The 20491-nt window shown below is 46.5% G+C and overlaps 1 protein-coding gene across 2 annotated transcripts in view; it reads left to right on the top strand.

Annotated features, from left to right (window-relative positions):
• LOC135897406 (Na(+)/citrate cotransporter-like) overlaps positions 1–19486 on the top strand; it is a 111626-nt gene extending 92140 nt beyond the window's left edge. For both annotated transcript variants that reach the window (XM_070533969.1, XM_065426019.2), the window contains 5 exons: positions 9725–9832; positions 10526–10703; positions 12921–13082; positions 16372–16509; positions 18282–19486. In XM_070533969.1, coding sequence (XP_070390070.1) covers positions 9725–9832; positions 10526–10703; positions 12921–13082; positions 16372–16509; positions 18282–18494 — 799 coding nt within the window. In that variant the 3' untranslated portion in view covers positions 18495–19486. The remainder of the gene's footprint in view (positions 1–9724; positions 9833–10525; positions 10704–12920; positions 13083–16371; positions 16510–18281) is intronic.
• The last annotated feature ends 1005 nt before the right edge of the window (positions 19487–20491 follow it).

Below are 20491 nucleotides of genomic sequence, written 5' to 3'. Positions count from 1 at the left end.
GCTAAGATGGTAGAACGGCTGCCCCGGAAAGGCGGTGGTCCCGGGTTCGGGTCCCAGACCAGGACGAATTTTTCTTCAGCTCTGAGGCTTTACTTTCGAGGAAGCCGTATCGGTTTCCTTTGTAGCAATTGCTACGAACGGGTGGGGTGTCAGATTTTCCCTTTATTAGCGGCTGGTGCATGACAATAAACGCCGCCTGTGATTAGCAGAAATGTTGACACAAAGAACAATATTGGTCGCGATCATGAGAGCAATAAGCTGATGTAAGTGTGGTAATTGCTCAACCAGTGCATACATTTAACATCAAAGGACTAGTTGGAATACATTGGTTTCGAGCTGCCAACCAAACATACGACGTAGAGAATTAGCAAGCACTGGCTAGCTGCCACGCCTTAGCTAATCGCAGAAAGAGGGGATATCACCGCATATACGCGGGAAATGTGAAAAAGGATACCTCTAGACAAACTAGAGAGTTTGCGATGGAAGACATTCGGTGAATCACTGTACCCTCGCAAGCCGCTTTCACATATCTTCAGGGCCGTCTTTTGTATTTTTTCATCCCCGCAACAATGACACCCATTTGCAGCTTTGGCCCTCCATTTCGGCCAAACTGAGCTTGGTTTGGCAGAGGAATTCTGTGCGAGAGTGACCGGTTAGCCTGCGAACACGAACGGGGATGTAAGCGATCTCCCTGCGGCTCGGGATCTAGGAGTGGACGTGCCCTTAACCATGGAAGAACTCCAAGCTGCCCTGGCCGTTTCTCAACGATGATCCTCTCCAGGCCCTGACGGCGCCAGCTATGCTACCCTGTGACACTATGGACAAGAGGCAAGAAGAAGGCTTCTGAATAGTTTCAACAACTCATTGCATAGATGTACAGTTCCCCGGCAATGGAAGTTAGGTTGACTGGTACGTTTTGTAAAGCCGGGAAAATCTCCGTTGGACTTGGCGGCATGTCGCCCTATCGCTCTGGCCAGCTGCACCGGAAAGGTGATGGAAAGGATGGTTCTTGCATATCTAGAATGGTTTTTCGAGCGTTACAATATCTACCCCGCTTCCATGTCAACCTATCGTCGGTGTCGTTCCTCAATTGACAGCATCATTGGCTTGAAAACATCTGTGCAACAGGAGAAAAATCCGTAAGCGCATATCAGTTGCGCTATTTATCGACGTGAAAGGTGCGTGTGACAACGTTGCACATGACGCCGTCATCAACTCCCTGGAGACTGTTGTAACTGGCGGTCGCATGCTTCGCTGGTTATTCGACTACATAACTCACCAGTCATTTTTTGTACAAACAGAAGATGCTCCCAAAGCTGAATATTACACTTATTACGGCATGCCTCAAGGAGGACTATTCAGTCCCACGTTGTTCCATGGGACACTCTTAGGAATAGCTGAAATTTTGCCTAAAGCAACCTACCTCTCGATATACGCAGATGACATCTGCCTTTGGACGTTTGCGGTCACTCGCCTTCGGGTTCACGTGGGTTTGCGGCGGGCAGCAATTTGACATCAGCATGCATTGAAACACAAGGCTTGACTGTATCGACCGAGAAATGTGCATTGATTGCATTCTCACGTAAGCCTATGACGCCATATCCAGTCTACATTAATGGACATACTATCACCTATGGAAAAACCCATCGATTCTTGGCTGTAACAAATTCTTCGAAATCTTTCCTGAAGCCCTCATTGCACGTACCTGAAGAAAAAACTGTTGTCGAATGCCCAGGTACTGAGACTCTAGTGCGGAAAAACATCGGGCACATCTGTACGCTCCATGCTTTAGTTGCACAGTGCTCTATTCCTAGGTTATTTACGCTACAGCCTTCCAGTATGTGCCAGTCAAATATTCGCTCATTAGTGAGCTTACAGAGCCAGGCACTCCGCACGAGTTTAGCACTTCCTCACTGTGTATGAACAGCTGCAACAATTGTGCTCGCCAAAGATCATTCCATCCAAACATACGATGCCATGAATTGTCTCAGGACGCATATCTGTCATCTTTGCCGCGTCCCTGATCATCACTTGGAGTTCTAGCCATCGCAGAGACCTCGTGCAACGTTTTCTTTCCATCTCTCTTTCTCTTCGTCCCTATTCCTCTTCTCCAGTGCAGGGTAGCAAACTGAACGGGCGTCTCGTTAACCTCCCTGCCTTTCCTTTCTTCTATTTCTCTCTCTCTGTGTCTCAAAAAGAAACATAGCATTTTTTTTTCCTGCGGAGTAGTGACGCAGGGCGCGCAGGCGCAGAACTGCAGTAAATCACCGCAGCGTCAAGACGACGCTACGCCAAGCGGCCGCCCAGGAAATAAACACTTTTGTACCCGACGTGGTATCTTAGGGATTATGTCGTTGCTCGAGGTCTTAGGATCGATCGCGATTGCGCCGGCCACATTCCGACGGGGGTGAAGGGGAAAAACGCTAGGTGCATGTCACAAAATTCCACGTGGTTAAAATTATTCTGGAGTCCCTCATCATGATGGGCCTAATAATCAGACTGTGGTTTCGGTACCTGAAATATCATATTTTATTACTGTCGAACACTTCTGCCATGATGCGATGTGTCGTGTGAGCCAGTGACCGTGATAACATTCTCGCAGGCTGTGAACAATGGCCCACAACAACACGTCAAGCAAACACGCCTCGCCGTGTGTTCTGTGTAGTACGTGGACAAACACAGGTGAGGCACTGAAGAGAAGTATAACTTCACCACTCTTGTGTTGCCCAATACGCTCTATACCTTAAACATTCACCGTTGACGTCACTGCTAATTACCATCGGTTATCGGAAGCACTACGAACGCTTGCACCGATTCCCACAGTGAATGGAATTTCCATATTTTGTTCTTATTGTTGACGTCCTACAGTCGGTTGCCATGACTTCGCGGCCTACTAATTCTGATCACCAAAATATGAACAGTAAGCTTAAGTGGCAGAACGCCGGAATTTGATTATTTTCGTGGTTGTCCAACACAAGCTTGTCGGTGTGTCATCATCTAGAGACAGGCAAATGAGACATTAAAGGCAGAGAGATTAACTTGAAGATGGATAGATAGATCGTTCTGTTGCAACACAGATATCCAGTTTTCTACCCTGTACTGTGGAAACAGTAAAGGGAAACAGAATGTTAAAAAAGGAAAGCACACAGAAAAAGACAAAAGATAAAAAAGCAATTCACCGATGATTACAGTACTCCCTAACGCTAAATTTGAGCACAGCTCTATACGTGTTTTCATTTCGCGATATATTGGCTGGCGTGGACAATCTGTTTCGTGCGGCATCTTTCAAAGGGAGCGAAGTATGGCGCGACTGCCACGCTAATCTGGAGATCGCGAAAGGAAGTGCGTAGGTGACGCGTGGGCGCTATTCACAGCAGCCGCGACAGACAGACCTCCCAGATGACGCACGCTACTTTGGCGCGATCTCACAGCCATCGTCACTGCATTACGGTTTTCTTCTCACGCTTTCACCATACCCTCCTCCTCCACTTTCCGCCTCATGGTTACGGTGCATGCTGCTCCTTCGGTTTCCTCCTCTCGTCTTTCATACCCCGCTGCGCATCGCGTTCGCTTTTTCATCTTTCGCTGTGCTCGTTCGCTCGGTACGCCGACACCGACGCTCGCCACAACAACGGGCGCCTAAGTTTTGCACTCTAAGAAAAAAGAAGCACGAACACTCACACAAAGCAAGGCGGGTATTATAGTAGTTCAACCAGGTTGGCTGAACGGAGGAACTTTAGTAGTGTCTTCCTCAACTTCCGGTATGAAGATCATATCAGCCGGCGCTCCAAGATCCTCAGAAAGTAGCCGGCTGTCGAGGGGTGTCAACGCCGTCACGAGCGACTGTTTCTGGGAGCTGTAATGCGGACAATAACGGAGGACATGCTCCATGGTTTCCTGGCTGCCGCAACTATTACAGATAGCACTATCAGCCATTCACGTGCGGCATGAAAATGAATTCGTACAAGGTACTTCACTCCACAGCCGGTAGAGAACAATGGTCTCGATTCGGGATAGTCTAGTTAGAATGTGGAGTTGGAAGGATAGATCCAGGTGGTGGAGACAAGCATGCCACAAGTCTAGCGTATTCCACGCGGATCGTGTGACATCAGGCGCGAGTATGCGAATCTTTGCTGCTTCATCGGTTCTTGATAATGGCGTGGTTTCCTTCAGGGCCCTTTTCGTGAGACCTCCTAGCAGCTTCATCGACATGTTTATTACCTATGGTGCTGCAGAGACCAGGAAGCGACTGCAAAGTTAGGCCATGTTCTTCATCTGCTGGTTGGTGATATAGCGGTCCTATTTCTAGCTCTAGTGATTCTTGTCGTCTACGACGTAGAGCGGATAGCAGACATCTTAGGGCTCCGTCCGAAACTGCAAATATACTCCATATTCGTGGTTGTCCTTTAAGAATGATACAAAGTGCACTGCGACCTGCATCAAAGTCGGCAGCAGTCGAATTATCCGCTGAGAGGCTTTAAATTGAGTGGTGATAACTTTTGCGGGGAAGATCACAGCTCCTGCAGATCGCCCCACAGTTGTCGAGCCATCATTGCAAACCTGAAGATTGTTCTTTTGTGTCTCGTGCAGCATGAATGCATGAAGCTGCTTGAGAGCTGGTGACGAGTATCCTAATTTTGTCCGAATTTCTGGTGTCGAGGGTTGAGCGTGTGGTCGAGCCAAACACCAAGAAGGTGCCGCCAGCTTCTCGGCGGGCGTATATTTTTTAAGGAGGCAGTCATGGTGCACCGATATTTCCTTGCAAAAGGAGGGTCTGGGATGATCTCCTGGCAACGGGGCGAAGGGATGGGAGTGATAGCGTGGGTAATGTGCCTGATGTGTGCTCCGAGCACTCCCAATGCCATGTGAATTGTGATTGGGTATTCTTGGAATATTTCGATGGTTTCCACTGTTGATGTGCAGTGCAACAATCCAAGACACGCTGGGTGCCTGTGCCCGAGCATTCTCGATTGTGCGGATGTTACTCCTTGAAGTATTGGCCATTACAGGTAAGCTGTATATCAGATATCCGAGTAAGAGCGTTACGTAGAGTGCTAACCTCTCTTGTACTGATGCACCCCACGAATATTTCTACAAGAAGATGCGCTAAATGGCCCTTAGACGTTTCTACAGGTAGGCCACGTGGGAAGTGCAGCTGAGGTATCCATTGACCTCTAAAAACCTATGCGTCATGGCCTTTGCCAATTGGCATTACTCAATGATGGAAATTGCGTGCGAAGTGATTGGCACCCGCGTAAACAGGACCAGCACACATTTCTCAAGTGAAATATGGGACCTTGTTTGCCAATATACCACGATATTGAAGTTACGACTGGTTGAAGCCTTGCTCGCACTTGAGGGCGTGTTAGACATGATGTCCAAGCGCGGATATTAGAGGCATACGTTCATATCTGGACAACACTTGGTATGCGTTCCACGAGACCGAGAAGAACAAGGTTGAATAGTGTGGGGCTCAGGGCGCCACATTGGGGAACTCCACGGTGTGTGTGGTTTGACAAGTCAGGCTGTCGTCGATCCGCACGAAGGAAAACTTCACGTGTACCTAACTACGCAAGGTCCTGCGGCACACGCGACCACCATGGCCAACCGATTTACGAGCACCAAGTATGGTGCCATGAGCAACATTGTCATGAACTCTGTTTGCGTCGAGAAACATAGCGAAAGAAAAGCGTTTACATCTCTTCGGATGGTGAACCAAAGGGACCAGATTGATGACAGTATCCATGGAGCAGCTAAGATGTCGTAATCCGGCCATAGCGTTCCAGCCATAGCGTTTGTAGCCTTCCAGGTATCACTCCAATCTTAATGAGAGCAGCTTTCCGGGCAAGTTGGTAATATCATTTAAGCACTCCTATCTCGCGAGTATAATGCGTTCTATCACCTTACCTATGCGACCAGCCAGCGCGATTGGGCGATATTACGTCAGTTCTAGTGAAGACTTGCCAGTTTTGAGGAGTGGCGCCACGCATGTAAGGCCACCGATCCGCTGAGAAAGACGCGCCAAGGCTGCTCAAGGAACCATCGGGTGCTGTTTGTGCACTGTGCGCATGGTGTCATATATCGGTTCCCTTTCACGTGCGGCAAAGTATCATAGGACAGACGGGCAGATGCCTCAATGACAAGCTAAGAGAACACAAACAAAAACTGAATTCCCGAGATGGGCATGTCTCCGTGCATTGTGATGATTGTGGCTGTAAACCACTGTCTAATGATTGTATAGTTTTGTTTAGAAATGCAGACAAATATACAAGGGAGATTGTAGAAGCAATCTTGATTACAAAGAAGGTGGAAACTGCGTCAGCACACCGTCGATCTCTCTGAGCAGAAAATAAATGGCCTCTCTGGAAAAAGCTGGGCTCCGCATGCGATGATTTTCACTCGTGTGAGCCGGTATAAATACCATGCTTTCCTGAAAAAAAAATTAAGTTGATAGTTAGCGCCCATCTTGTCGTCTTTCATTTCCCCCCCCAATACAGCGCTATGACTGCAATTGATGCAACGAACGAACTAGCCCAAAAATTTGAACTCGTAGTGGTCGCTGAATGTCTTTACCACTGACGAAACATGACTGCATCCGACGCCATCTGAGCTAGCCTGCTCGCCCTGCGGTCTCTCTTCGACAGACTTGGCTTCATCGCTATCATCTCGGCCTTCGCAGCAGGCCTGACTTAGAGGATCAAACTGGCTTAAAGGGACACTAAAGTGAAAAATGATTTCTTCTGCAGCAGTAAATTACCGTTCTACAACACCAAAAACACCAATCTTACAGCGATAAGACGTTTGGTAAGCCAGAAAAAGCGCAAGAACGTAATATGGGCGGCGACGCCTACTTAAGTTCCCGCACCTGGGGGCTGTGACGTCTTGGATTTTGATGGCATCTTCTAGGGCCTACGAATTATATATAGCGGTACAGATCGACCACATTGTGTTCTATAGGAACCAAATATTAAACATGGCAAGTTTCGAAAACATTTATTCAGCCAACGCCGCACCAATGCCAAAACATACTTTGGAATCCCTGACGTCACGCTGTCGTACTGTCGCTGGGGTTTCGGCGCGAAATTCAAATACTGATACTTGGACCTTAATTTTCTCATCTAATAATCAAACTATTTTTTTAAATGACTGCCTGCAGGGTTCTTAAACAATGCTTCATTAGTCTAAACTGATTTATTGTTTCGCTTTAGTGTCCCTTTAACAAGGGATTCTTAGCCTAATCGTAGTCGCGTTTCTCCTCATCAAGCAGGTGTTCCAAAACACACGTTAGATTACAAGGGAGCAAGAGGATGAACTGCATGGACCGGAAGCCACAGTTTACACCTTCTCTTCCACAAATTTTTTCGAAGTCCGCAAGAAAAGTAACACTGCTCACACCTGCCTTAGAATTGGGGAGATGGCATCGTCGTTTGTGCCACATCCACAGCTTGAATATCTCGGCCGCTCTGTCACCATGCCTTTTGCTCAGGACTTCCGTGCTCCTTTCCTTTTGCTCGCGCCTGTCATGTCTCTCGCATTCCTTTGCCTCCAGCTTTCGCTCAGCAATGATCTCCCTAGCCTAGTCAACTGCCTAGACCATCACGTCCTCTGCTCGCATCACGTCGAGGATCGATTTCCTTATTTTTGCGGAGCCGGCACAAATACCCAACTCCTCGCAAATTTTGATGAGGTCCCCAACTTGGAATTCCTCCATCGCGATCTCGCTCCTCGTGTTGCTGGCACACTAAATTTATCCTTACTTCAAAATAAAATGACTGTTTAAAGAAGCTAAATCTTTAATTCACAGTCTACCAAAAAAGAAAACACTCTCCTAACCTCGGCCTGTGCTAGAGAGGCCTGCCGACATGAAAGCCACCATCAGGCACTCACCCCCCAGCCGAAGTGGTTGGCGCCGGTCGGTCTCGCAGCGTCCATCGAGCGGTGCAGTGGGCGTATTCGGACCTCGTATCTTGCAGCTTGCCATCCGCTGCAGAGATAGTAGTTCAAGAGTCCCATAGCTGCAATCCACTGTTGTGACGGGGGGTAGAACACGAGAGACGGACTCTTGGAGGATACGAATAGGAGACGAAAAGCTTTATACAATATGTGCACATCGAAGGAAATAGCATACAAGTAGCGGTTCCGAAGAGCCCACCAAACCGACGCGGTGGCCGGTGCCGACTCAATAACATTGGGTTGGCTCTACCTTAAATCCCCTTGGGCGTCCCATCGACAGCAGGATCGAAGCAAAGCCGGTGCTGACATGAACCGCGTCGCTTTCCTGTTTCGTCTAGGGAGAAGCGCAAGGAGAACTTTTTCGTCGAAGTTCAAGCTGCATAAAACCGAAGTCCATATCAAGGGTTCAGCAGTTGTGTGGAACTCTGAAGGCTGCCAGTGGATTCGTTGTGGTCCTCTGTGCCCCTGGACACCTCTGTTCGACCCACGGACAGGGTTCGGCAGTTTCCTGGAACTTTGCAGCTTGTCACCAAGGGCAACTACTTGAGCAGGACGGGGGGGGGGGGGAGAGGGGAGCGCCCGTGGCCTCGATGTAGGCAAGCAGTGTGGCACAACAATACTTACAAAAATTAGGCATCTATAGGATATGAGTCCTCTCTTATTCCATTGGATGATCAATGCTTGTCTTACCTCTTTGCGGAATGATCACAGATTCTCAGCCATGACTCTACTCGAGGGTTCCTAAGACTGAGGTGAGCGCGTTAAACACTTGCAGGCACATCTAGCGGTTGGAGGTGTGATACTTTTGAGTAGTTCTTTGATGACATTCATTAGGGACCGCAGCATCAGAATCATCTGTCGGTAAACTCTTGGTGCTTCATCAACTGAAGTTGGAGTAGCAGTAAACACTAGTCGGGAGGCTTCTTTGGTAGACTCTGCGCGTGAAAGCGCAGGCTAGTCACCTGCTAGTTACTTCTCCATCTGATTCCTCGTCGTGTTTGCAGGGTTAGTTGTTCGCGAAAATTATGGAGTTAGGTATAAGCTGCATATAGCAACACCCCGTCGTGTACCGTCTAAGATACGCTGTGGAGAGGGTGCTTCCATTCCAAGAAAATACATAGCTGAAGTACGCATGCGGCTGTAATATCTGTAGTACCCCTAATTTAATAGAATACCGATAACAACTGCGACGGTTCACCTTCCTTCAACGTTTACAGGCGTAGTTATAAAAAATAGAAAAAATAAACACGTGCGAATATGCGGCGTTTATATCTCGCTTCACGCCCGTTTCACTTTTATGCAACAGGCCAGTCGATTTTGCCCAGAGGAAGAAAAAAGCTGCGTGGTTCCTCTTGAACATTCGAGCTTCATATCCACCAAGGTTGAGGTACAATTCAAATGGGTTTATTCAGGTAAAGAACAAATTGTGGCGTTCGTTAAGGTAGATGTCGGAAAAAATTCTGGCATGAATCTTTTCTGCAAGTTTATTTTTCGTTTATGCCTCAGCTGCTTTTCCCGCTCAATATGCAGTAGCCGCCGTGGGTTACATATATATATATATATATATATATATATATATATATATATATATATATATATATATATATATATATATATATATATATATATATATATATATATATATATATATATATATATATATATATATATATATATAACAATCCCTATTTGCAGCTATGGCCAATGCACACCGAAGCTATGATTTTGGTCTTCGTGGTGCTTTCACTGTTCGCCGCCACTTTGATCGCAGTTTTTCCGAGTGGTGCGTCACGTTTCTGATGACTTCAATGGTCCTTCTCTGGTTCACGATGAAGCCCCAGATTTTCCCGGGCTGGGTGGAAATGATTCCTCATGGAAAGTAAGTCTGCCATGAGGGCACTCACTTCATTTGCTATTGTGTTACTGCTACTTTATTCTTCATGTAAAGGCAATAATATAAACGTCTGTCGCTATACGAAGGCGCCATTTACAGAAACTGTGCTTCTGGCCAGAGATGCAGACTAGATTGGACTAGAGTGGAAAGATCCCCTGTCTCTCCGGTCCACTAGCTGACTGATTTAAATATTTTCACTGCAATGCGGATGCGGCGGAGGGGGGGGGGGGGGGCATTAATAGTTAGGTTGCTCGCGGGTAATTGGTTTTCAGAGGTGCATATGAAAACGGAATAAAATACTACTGCCACGATAACTCAGCCATATAGATTGTCGTATACAGTATTCTAAACAAACCTAGAATATATTTCAGCTAACAAATTCAGCATATGGGTTCGTATCTGCCGACGCGGGCAGCTTTTTTGAAAAACGCCAGATTACTGTCGCCGCTTGCACGGAACATATTGAACTGGCTGATACGTTTGTAATGTGTTGTCGTTGTAATTCACCTTCACCGCACTGCACGCAAAAGATATATGCGCTGACGAAAGTGCATCTACTCCGCTTTTACTTGCGGTATTTTATCCATGCCTGACGCCGCTCATTACGAAGAGCGGGGAACTGGCTTCCTGAGCCACGCTTTCTTAACTAAGAGTTACCCCCAACCTATTTTCGTGCAGGTACATAAGGTCGTCCGCCCCTGCCATGATGGCCACGTTCCTGCTTTTCGTGATTCCCAAAGATCCCCGCAAGCCCGGGGGCCGAACACTCATCACGTGGCGGGAGGCCAACGAGCGCGCTCACTGGGGTATCATGCTACTCATCGGAGGTGGCATGTGTCTTGCTGAGGGCTGCAAGGTAGCACTACTATTTCAGCTTCACTCATTGCATCGGATGTTTTTTTTGTTCCATTATTATAATGTGGCTGAGTCACGTACTACACCGCCAACGTATGTGTTTAAGAGTGGTCGAACGAGGAATGTCGCATGGAACAAGCGTTTCGACAAATAGGCTTGTTTTCGTCGGTGCAGCAGTTGACTTCCCAGCTTGCCTTTTCTCCGTCAGGGACGCACTTGCTGAGCACTCTCTATCCTGGCGAAGACACGTTTCGTGGTCGAATGGTTTTCTCTAGCGACTTTCCGTGTTCGGTCGCTCTTAATCGCTTCAAGCCTGCGTGTTCATGTGAACTTTTGCCTTGCTTGGACTCCGAGCGTACGTAATTTGTTGCTGCGATAACCACAAAGAACAAAGAACGCAGGACCCTTTCAGAACTTTATTTTATTGTATTTTTTGACACTGATAGAAGCGGGTCACTGTCATATCAGCCATGACATGGACTCACTGTCCCCGACATCCTTCTGTACTTCGTCGCAGTTTCATGTTGTTATGTCGTCTGAGCTAGGAGCTTTCCTGAGCACGCATAGGGAAATCAATATTCCCAGGAAGTGATATCTAACCCAACTTTTTTATTTTACGTCATTTATTGAAGCAGACGTTGGCATGCATTAGGCCGTTCGGGCAAAAAATCGACCATGTTCCTTGTCTCATGCGAGTGAGTGAAAGTCAGGAAACTTTATTTGGAGTCTGAACGATTCGCGTCCGGCGATTTAGTGGGCTGGGGCGCTCGCCGAGGTTACGGCCAAGGGTTCTTGCCTCCCGACGGCTTCCTTGACCCGTTGGATTGTCCAGAGTTGGTCTTCCAGGTTCGAGTTGAACAGGGCGACCTCCCATCGCGCGCGGAGGTGGTTGGTGGAGGTCTTGCTCTCATTATCGTGTATTAGTTACTGGCATTCCTATAGCATGTGTTTTAGCGTGGCTCTGGTGCCATACACTTCGCATCTTTCTCTGCATGTCTGGATAAATAGCGTGCATTAGTATCGGACTCTTATATGATTTGGTTTGTAGTTGTCGCCACTGGACAGCTTTCGAGTTGCGGATGGGGTGGCGGATAACTGCATGCATCTTGTAATGGTTGGTCATGTCGTCGAACTTGGTCATTTTGTCTTCCCATCCCCATATTTCGGAGGGCCCTTTCGAGGGGTCTACATTCGTCGCAGCTCGGAAAGTGAGTCCTCCTGCTACATTGTGTGCCACCGCGTTAGGGTTATCCTCTCTCGGCGAGTCAGAGTTGTGGGCTGGTATACATAGGATTTGGGCGCATCTGTCTTCCGTTGTTGTTTTGCCTTTTCTGAGTATGTTTAGCACCTCAGGTGAGATCCGGCCGTTCGCAAAATTGCGTACTGCCGTTTGGGAATCGCCGGTTATATAGTATACGTTGGTTTGTGCTATGGCTAACGCTATAGCCGCTTCCTCCGCCGTTTCCATGCGTGTTGTGTTTATAGTCAAGCTTGTGCAGCATTGTCTGCTGTGGTTAAGTACTGCTGCCACAAAGCTGCGTTTGTGTTTGTAGCGTGCAGCGTCTACAAAGACCACGTCCTTGTTCCTTCCATAGTTCTTCGCCATGTTCTTTGCCCTGCTTTTGCTCCTGCCCTCGTGGTGCATATTCTGGGATACATATGTATATCCTTGGGTAGTGGAGGTACCGTGAGTTTGGCCGTTATCTCCTTGGGTGTGTCCTGTTTGTATCCATGTTTTTAATGGCAGCGGATCCCTAGTTTATCTCATGCCAGCAGTCACGAGATATCTGAATCTTTGAAACCAGGCGTGCTAAGTCGAAAGATAGTAATCATGCTTTCTCTCTAAATAACACTCCGTTTAGAGGTTCATATGCCTTTTCTGCATTGCTGTTCATTCACTTCGAGCTCATTTCGGTGTATTTAATTATGCTCAGCGTGATACCAGTTATACTGACGCTTTAATTACCTATAGACACCGATCATGGCGTTCAGTCTGGGCAGGAACGTTCACTTCCTTGCGTCCTGTAAGAAATAAATATATAATTTACTGTTATCTGTCTGGCACTGGAAATAAATTAAGATTCATCCCTCATTAGGATGTTCTTCCAAAGAATAGACGAAAATCGAAAGTATTATTTCGGGAAATGCACCACAGTAGCAGAAAAATTTGTTTCTAAGCTACTGGTACTTAAATTGCTCTTTTATTTCTTTATTCTAGCAATCAGGCCTGTCAGCGCTTCTGGTGCACCACCTGAAGTGCCTTGACGTGCTTCCTCAGCCGCTGATGGTCTTCGTCCTCTGCTTTGCCACGTCCATGTTCACCGAGGTGGCGAGCAACCCGGCCGTCAGTTCCATACTCTTGCCAGTAGTTTTTGAAATGGTGAGGATACACAGAGAGACAGCGGTGATAAGAGAAAGCTAACAGGCTACCCGATAAAAAGTTGATTACCTACCTATTCTCTAGAGAAACCGCTGCAGGGATTAAAAGACGGAAGGGATAAAAAGAAAAAAAAGTCACAGTTTTGCCCGAACGGCGAAGCATTCATTACGATAGCAAATTACTATTGCAGCTCCATAAAATGCTGCAAATGTTCGCTAGTAACTGAATTTCCAAGCACATTGTCACGTGCACAAGGGCGAACACGAGCACATCTCACTCGATGACCACGGACACTCGATGTCGGAACGCTCGCTGGATGAAGAAGCAGGAGCGGTTTGTTCATTCCCCTTTGTACTGCCTCTCGCTTCAACGCAAGCTAGACCCACGAAAATTTAGCGCACACGAATTCATTAGCTATCTCAGGTCGGCTAGCGTTTTAACACACCGAACATTGCCTCCAAGGTAGGACGCGTGCCGCCGCAATCAGCAACCGCAGCTGTAGGAGAACAGGAGATGCGCACTAACCTGTGCCTCACCCCCAAGCTCCCGTCCTTGTTTTAGCGCGCGCACGTCTCTCCACTTCTACCCTTTCGCTACTGAGAGGACGGCGTGCACCTTCACGCCTTGCTCTTTTGTGACCGCGAGAAGACACCGGCGCATGTAGCCACCGTCCCTCTCGGCTCACCCTCACAAACATTCCCTCGCACCTACAGCATACGGCGCGCGGTCGCGATGGTGTCGCACTTGGACTTTATATGGAACACCACCACGACGACGACGACGCACGACAGCCACAACGAAGGTGACGTCGGTTATCGGAAATTTGAAGCAACATTGCAACAAAGATTGGTGGTGTCCCGCAACGATCGGCACACATGTGAACGTGCCTGCAACACTGTATCCGTCCATACCATTGGCTGCGCTTTTAGAGCGATAGCTGTCCTTAGTTAATTCGCCCACTTTGAATGGATGTCGGTGGATCTTGCATAATAACTGGAGGGGGCTACATGTAGCACAGGAGAGAGCACAGAAGAGTATCACAATCGATGCTTCGCTCCTTTGTCCTTTGATCCTTTGTCGATGCTGTAGCGAAGGAACTAGAAAACCTGTCTTCAGCCAAGCGAGTAAGCTTTGCCATTCAATGGGAAGAATTTAAACAGAAAGTAAAAACAATGGCCATTGAAAGAAGCAGTGTCATTAGACACAACCTGAAACAAGCAGAAACAAAGCTTCGCCAGCAACTGCAATTTCCTTATTAGCATGGAAAGTGTCGAGCCTGGTGTGGATGTTAACGAAATTAAAGGAAGTGAAAACTGAACTGGAAAGGAAAAATGCAAAGGAGCACTAGTGAGATCAAGGTCTGAGAAGTTGTGGGCGGAAGAAACTCTAAATGAAGCGAGCTTTATCAGACGAGAAAAGGTACGCATGTCGGGAGGAAATCTGCCAGCTAGCTAAATGCAATCACATTACATCCTACAAAAATGACATCAAGCAAGGGATCGCCGATAACTTTAAAATAATTTTAGCTCATCCGCGCAATCCTAAATATAACTACCAGAAAGAATTTCTCTCACTGATGCCAAAGCTCGGTGAAGAAGTTAGGACATAGCTGGAGCTGCCAACTAGCCTGAGTGAGATAGAGTGCACAATAGACAAGTCATCCATCGGTAAGCATCTGGGCCTGATGACTTGGGAGCCACTTTCTATACAACCTTCAAGTCTGCATTGGCTCGTGTTCTTCACGAAGTTATCAGCGAAGCGTATTAGCGAAAAAGGTTGCCCTTGTCATTCACAACCTCGTATATCGTGCTAATTCCGAAGACTGATGACGAGGAAAAACTTTTGTTGCCAGGGCCATATCGCCCGATAACTCTATCCAACGTCGACTATAAACTATTCACGAAAGCTTTGCCCAAGTGTAACTAAAACATTAGTAGGGTCACACCAGACATGTGGCATTAAAGACCGCAGTATCGCAACAAATGTACACGCGGCTCGAAGTGCGCTTGAGTGCTACAATGCGATTGGCGATCCCGTCTCGATGATGCAAATCGATTTGGCCTTCGACCTCGTCTCGCACATGTTCTGCATACTTGAACATGCGAACGTTGGCAAAGTAATAACGGAAGGCGTCATGATGGCGTACAGAGAATGCTTAACGCGCATCATTTTTAATGGGGAGCTGACCACTAGCTTTCGCGTGTTCTCGTCAATGCGGCAAGGATGTCCGCTGCCACCCCTTTTATTTGTTGCTTATCTCGAACCACTCTCTTTACTATGCAACAAAGAGGTGAGGCGTGCAGGCAGGACACAAGAGTAGAGAAGCGGACAACACGAACGCCGACTATCAACTGAAGGGAACACTGAGGCGAAAAAAGAAAGAAGACACAAAACTCATCTGCGCATGCTCAGGAATGGTAACACCACGTGTCAATCGGGTACACGTGCTGGTCTACGTGAGCGATAACTGTTAAGGCACTTAATCTCTTCCTTATGTAAAGTAATCGAAGGCTGACTCACACACGTACTTCCACCATTATAGATATGCCATGCCTCTACCATAAAACGCATATCTTCATTTTTATGCCTGTACAATATCGCGCATTCACCTAACTCTGGGGTGCAGTTACAATCTTGGCAATGTAGGGAAAGATTAGAAGGCGATCCGCCGGTTAACGATCATTTATGTTCCATTAACCCCTGATTGATACACCGTTCCGTTTGCCCTACGTAGAACTGGGCCCAGCTAGGGGGAATTTTATAAACCACACCCATACGACAGTCAGTAAAACTGTTGTTCTTATTGTGCTTCACTGGACAAGTATCTGTTCTTTTTTTGCCTTTTACCTGCGCCTTTTTCCTCTGTACGGCAGCGCATATCTTACGTAGCTTATTGGAAGCAGTGAAAGCAACATTAACATCATATCTACTTGCAACTTTTTTAAGCCTGTGCCACACTGAATTATTGTATATAGGATAGCGACTACTCTTTTTTTGCTATTACCGCTTTCTGTAATCACGTCCGTCGCCCTCGAAACCGACTTCTTTAGGCGCTCAGTCACAGTCGCCACTGCTACACTAGGATAACCTGCTTCTAATAGGCGCCGGACCTGTGCATTAAAATTGGCGCTCATTTTGTGCATGCAGGATCTGGTGAGAGAAGACTTATGGTGACCCAGATAGGTGGGAAAACGATCGAAGGCATACACATAGACAGTTAGACCACAGAAAGTGCGTGAAGTGTCGCCCGAATAGTAACGCTCTAAAATCTCCTTTTCATTTCACGCAGGCGATAGCGATGCAGGTGCATCCGCTATACCTCGCAATGCCGGTTACGATCGGCGCTTCGTTTTCCTTCATGCTCCCTGCTGCCGCACCACCTAACGCGATCGTGTACGAGCTGGCGGAAATAACAATTCCTGATATGGTGAGCCTTCTACCGCTAAAGCATGTCCTGCCAGCAATGCATTTGGGCACACACAGAGTGACTATTGCTCTTTGGTGCGAGATGACGGGAAAAGCAGGCACCCACCCTTACGTAGAAATTGCTACAGAGGAAACCCATACGGGTTCTTTAAAACTGATGGTAGCACTAAAAAGGAACGGACACACGGTGTGTGAACGGTGTGTCCGTTCCTTTTTAGCGCTACCATCAGTTTTAAAGAATGCATCACCAACTAGCCCAGCACCAAGTTTTATTGAACCATACAGGTTCCTCGAAAGAAAAGCTTCGCAGTTGAAGAAAAATTTGTCCTGGTCCGAGGCTGGAAGCCGGGACTACCGCCTTTCCGGAGCGGCCGCTCTACCATCTGAGCTAACCTGGAGGCTAGCAGATGGCAGGGTGAAGTCGAATTGGTCAAGGACTTGAAACAAAGGCAAGAGTTTGACATAATAGTTCGGCGGAAACCCGCAAGGTGGACAGAAGTATTTAATGAAGGGAAAATCGGACGTCCACCCCTTGGTAGCAATTGCTACAAAGCCAATTGAACTATTATGTGAAACTCGTGCATTTGCTTCAAGTTGTTGACAAATTCGACTTCGCCTACCATGTGCTTGCCGCCTGGCCAGCTCAAATGGTAGAGCGGCCGCCCCGGAAAGGCGGTGGTCCCGGGTTCGAGTCCCGGACCAGGACGAATGTTTCTTCAATTGCGAGGCTTGTCTTTCGAGGAACCCGCATGGTTTTCCTTTGTAGCAATTGCTACGAACGAGTGGATGTCTGATTTTCCCTTCATTAGTTACTGCTCTCCCCCTTGCGGGTTTCCGCAGAACTATTGCGCGAGATAGATCGCCGCATAGCCTTTCTTCGCCTGGATACATAATACCACGGAGTAGCCGGTTCAACTGGTCTGACGGCTTGCTAAGTAGTCAGAGGACGACTACGCTTTATGTAATTTCACATAATTATACAAGACATGGCAGCACTATGCATTTCTTTGAACTTGCATTTGAAATTTTCGGTTTATGAGGCTGTTTGGAGTCGCGCTTTTTAGCCAATTCATGCGTTGTCGATTCAAATTCTTTTAGTTGATTCCTAACGCTCTCAATGCATTACTTTTGCATATATGAAGGCTGGTACTTCTCGTTACACTGTCCAAATACTTGACTAAGACAATAAAGATTAAGATTATCTGGCATCGCGAAGCAAGATCTCCCTTGCTTCAAATAACTGCCTTAAATCTAATATTCGACCCATTGTGGCACGGCACGGAATGACATATAGAACGGCGTTTTACGCAAGTTTAATTAAAGCACTCGCTAAATTACCTTGCATGGAAATATAAGCGGTGAAACAATTTCAACTCGCATAAGAGCACCTTGGCCTACATGTATAGTACATAAAAAGCCAATGCCTCATTGAACTTCAGTGAAACAATTTTACATCTCTGGAGAAGTTGCAATGCGGGAGCTGTGCTGCCGCAGATTAAGTCGAGAGTAATTGTGCATGCACTGCTCCACATTCTTTCTTTTGCCATTTACAATTTTGCCGTTTGTTCCTACATCCTTGCTTTATTTTCACTTTGTCCTTGTATAATGACGTCTGATTCCTAAAAGGAAGCGCCTCTAGCTACCTTTTTCTTTCCGGGACGCTTCATGGCTCATTTCCACAGAATGCACGATCACTCGGTTTTTGTGTATTGTAAGACATGTTGATAGGGTTTCACAAAGTTCTTATGATTTTTTTTCCTTTTATTTCCACAGGCAAAGCCAGGATTCTTCATGAACATGATCTGCGTCTTGGTGGAAGTCGGCATGATTCACGCTATAGGCTTTCCCATCTTTGGCCTTGGAAAGTTTCCTTCCTGGGCTAGGCCCCCCGAGGCTACGGTATCTTTAACAGCTGTCCCAAGCACGACAGACTTTATGTCGTTGCCAGCAGTGGTGACCACATTTAACTACACACAAGTCGCGTAACGTATGTGCTTGACCAGCGGCAATTTGTCCCTCTTCATTTCTCAGCGGTCTGTGGAGCTCGGACATTACGCATGTCTTTAGCTTCCACTTCTTCGTTATTGTATACCCACAAATTGAGTAACTTTGGCAGCAATAACGGCAACTTCGAAAACAAGAGGACCAATCTCTACACACGTTTTTTTTTAGGAACTTATCGGTACGCCACTGCACACCTTTATGTAACCCCCTTCCAAAAAAAGAAAACATGCAATGACCGATAAATTACTGCAGCGTTCACATCTCCGATGTTGCATTTCAAGGAAGGACGGAACGAGTAGCCTGAGCGTGAAGTTGATGCACCCACTACTTTACGATGGTGGACCAAGCTGTACCGAAGATCTTGCTTCTCCAAGAAGAAGTCGCCAGCTAATTAAGGAGCCGCTTCCACTGCTCTTTCCGTACAACTTCTTTGTGCACGCTACTCTATGGTGTATACTCAACCAAGCTGAAGCACAACCAACAACCATAACATGAAGGAATACTCCCGACTGCGAATTTTCTAAACACGCCGCAACATTCAGAAAAATTTTTTTTCGTTGGTGTCAAGTAGAAGTGACGTATTCTTTCTATTTGTTGTCCTTTTTCTCCTAAGGGAATCACTTTTGCAGCCATTTATTTTACTGCATTGTTTTTTTTTTGCAAGATGTCACAGATACTGTTAATGAGCCTTTCTCGTTTACGACTTATCTGTTGGCTGCTTTGAGCAAATAAGAGCGCGCGAAATCTCTCACACGAAATTGCAGACCGCTGACATGTGAGATTACAAGCGAGTGCTAGGCCAGAGACGACAACGTAGTTCGGATACTGGTCTGCTAGTTAAGCGTCACTGTGAAATTCTAGAGAAGAAATAAGGAGTCAACATTCATTCATTCATTCATTCATTCATTCATTCATTCATTCATTCATTCATTCATTCATTCATTCATTCATTCATTCATTCATTCATTCTTTCATTCATTTTTACTGTCAGCCCTCATCGGGCTGTTGCAGGAGTGGAGAATAAAAACAACAAAAAGAAACATAAAATGCGACACATTTTTTTCTTTGGCTATTCATTGTTTATCTGCTGCATTGTGCTAATTCTTACAGTCAGTTCTTTTTTTGCTAAGTCTAAATACCCATTCGTGTCTGTAAAGGAAGGCAAATATTGTAAATTATCACGAGCTTCTGGAACTGCCTTCGAAGAAAGGGCTACTGACGGTGCGCATATACGGGACAAATTAACCACACCCCGCTATGTGCCTAAGCTTGGCGTAATTAAACTAACATGGTTAACAGCCAACATGCCTGATTAATTAAGCACATCGGCCGAGAGAAGGCCGCATTTTGAAGCCACAAGCCTATCAGGACAAGTAAACTTAGAATGTTGTAATCATAATCACAAGTCATCTATGTTTTTCGCCAATCATAATCATCAGTCAGAAGCGCTTGCCGAGGAACATTGCAATTTGAACTTGCATACCTAGATCATACATAAGATTACGCATAATATTTGGCATGAAGGCTGCACGTTTACGAGAACCAGGTTTTGCGCTATCTGCGGTTTTTCACAGTTCTCTGTTTTATAGCACATGTATGTGTGCAACATTTTGCTATGTTTGCTTTACTTCCATAATTTTGTCGCCATGTCCACATACTAAGCGCTACGCTTCCCACACCCTGCTCGCGGGAAAGAGTGCGTAAACGCGGCTGCCTCAGTTTCTAAGCGCCACGCAAGAAAACGGAAGCTTTTGTCTTTCTGACAGCTAGTGTGCTTATCAGTTGTGAAAAGTTAGTTTGAAACAATAACACTGTTTTTCGTATTGGCAAAAAAAAAATATTTACCCTGCTTTACCCAAGGTAATACCCAATGCTACGCTGAGATTGATGAAACAGAAAGCTGATTTGAGCGCGGGAAACCAGATGCGAAGTCCATGCTTGGCATTTTTGATAGCTAGAATGAAGTTTCAGCAGTGAAT

This window comes from Dermacentor albipictus, chromosome 2 (assembly GCF_038994185.2).
Source record: "Dermacentor albipictus isolate Rhodes 1998 colony chromosome 2, USDA_Dalb.pri_finalv2, whole genome shotgun sequence".
Lineage (NCBI taxonomy): Eukaryota > Metazoa > Arthropoda > Arachnida > Ixodida > Ixodidae > Dermacentor > Dermacentor albipictus.
Note: the sequence above shows the minus strand (reverse complement) of the source record. Positions and strands in the feature narration are given on the sequence as shown.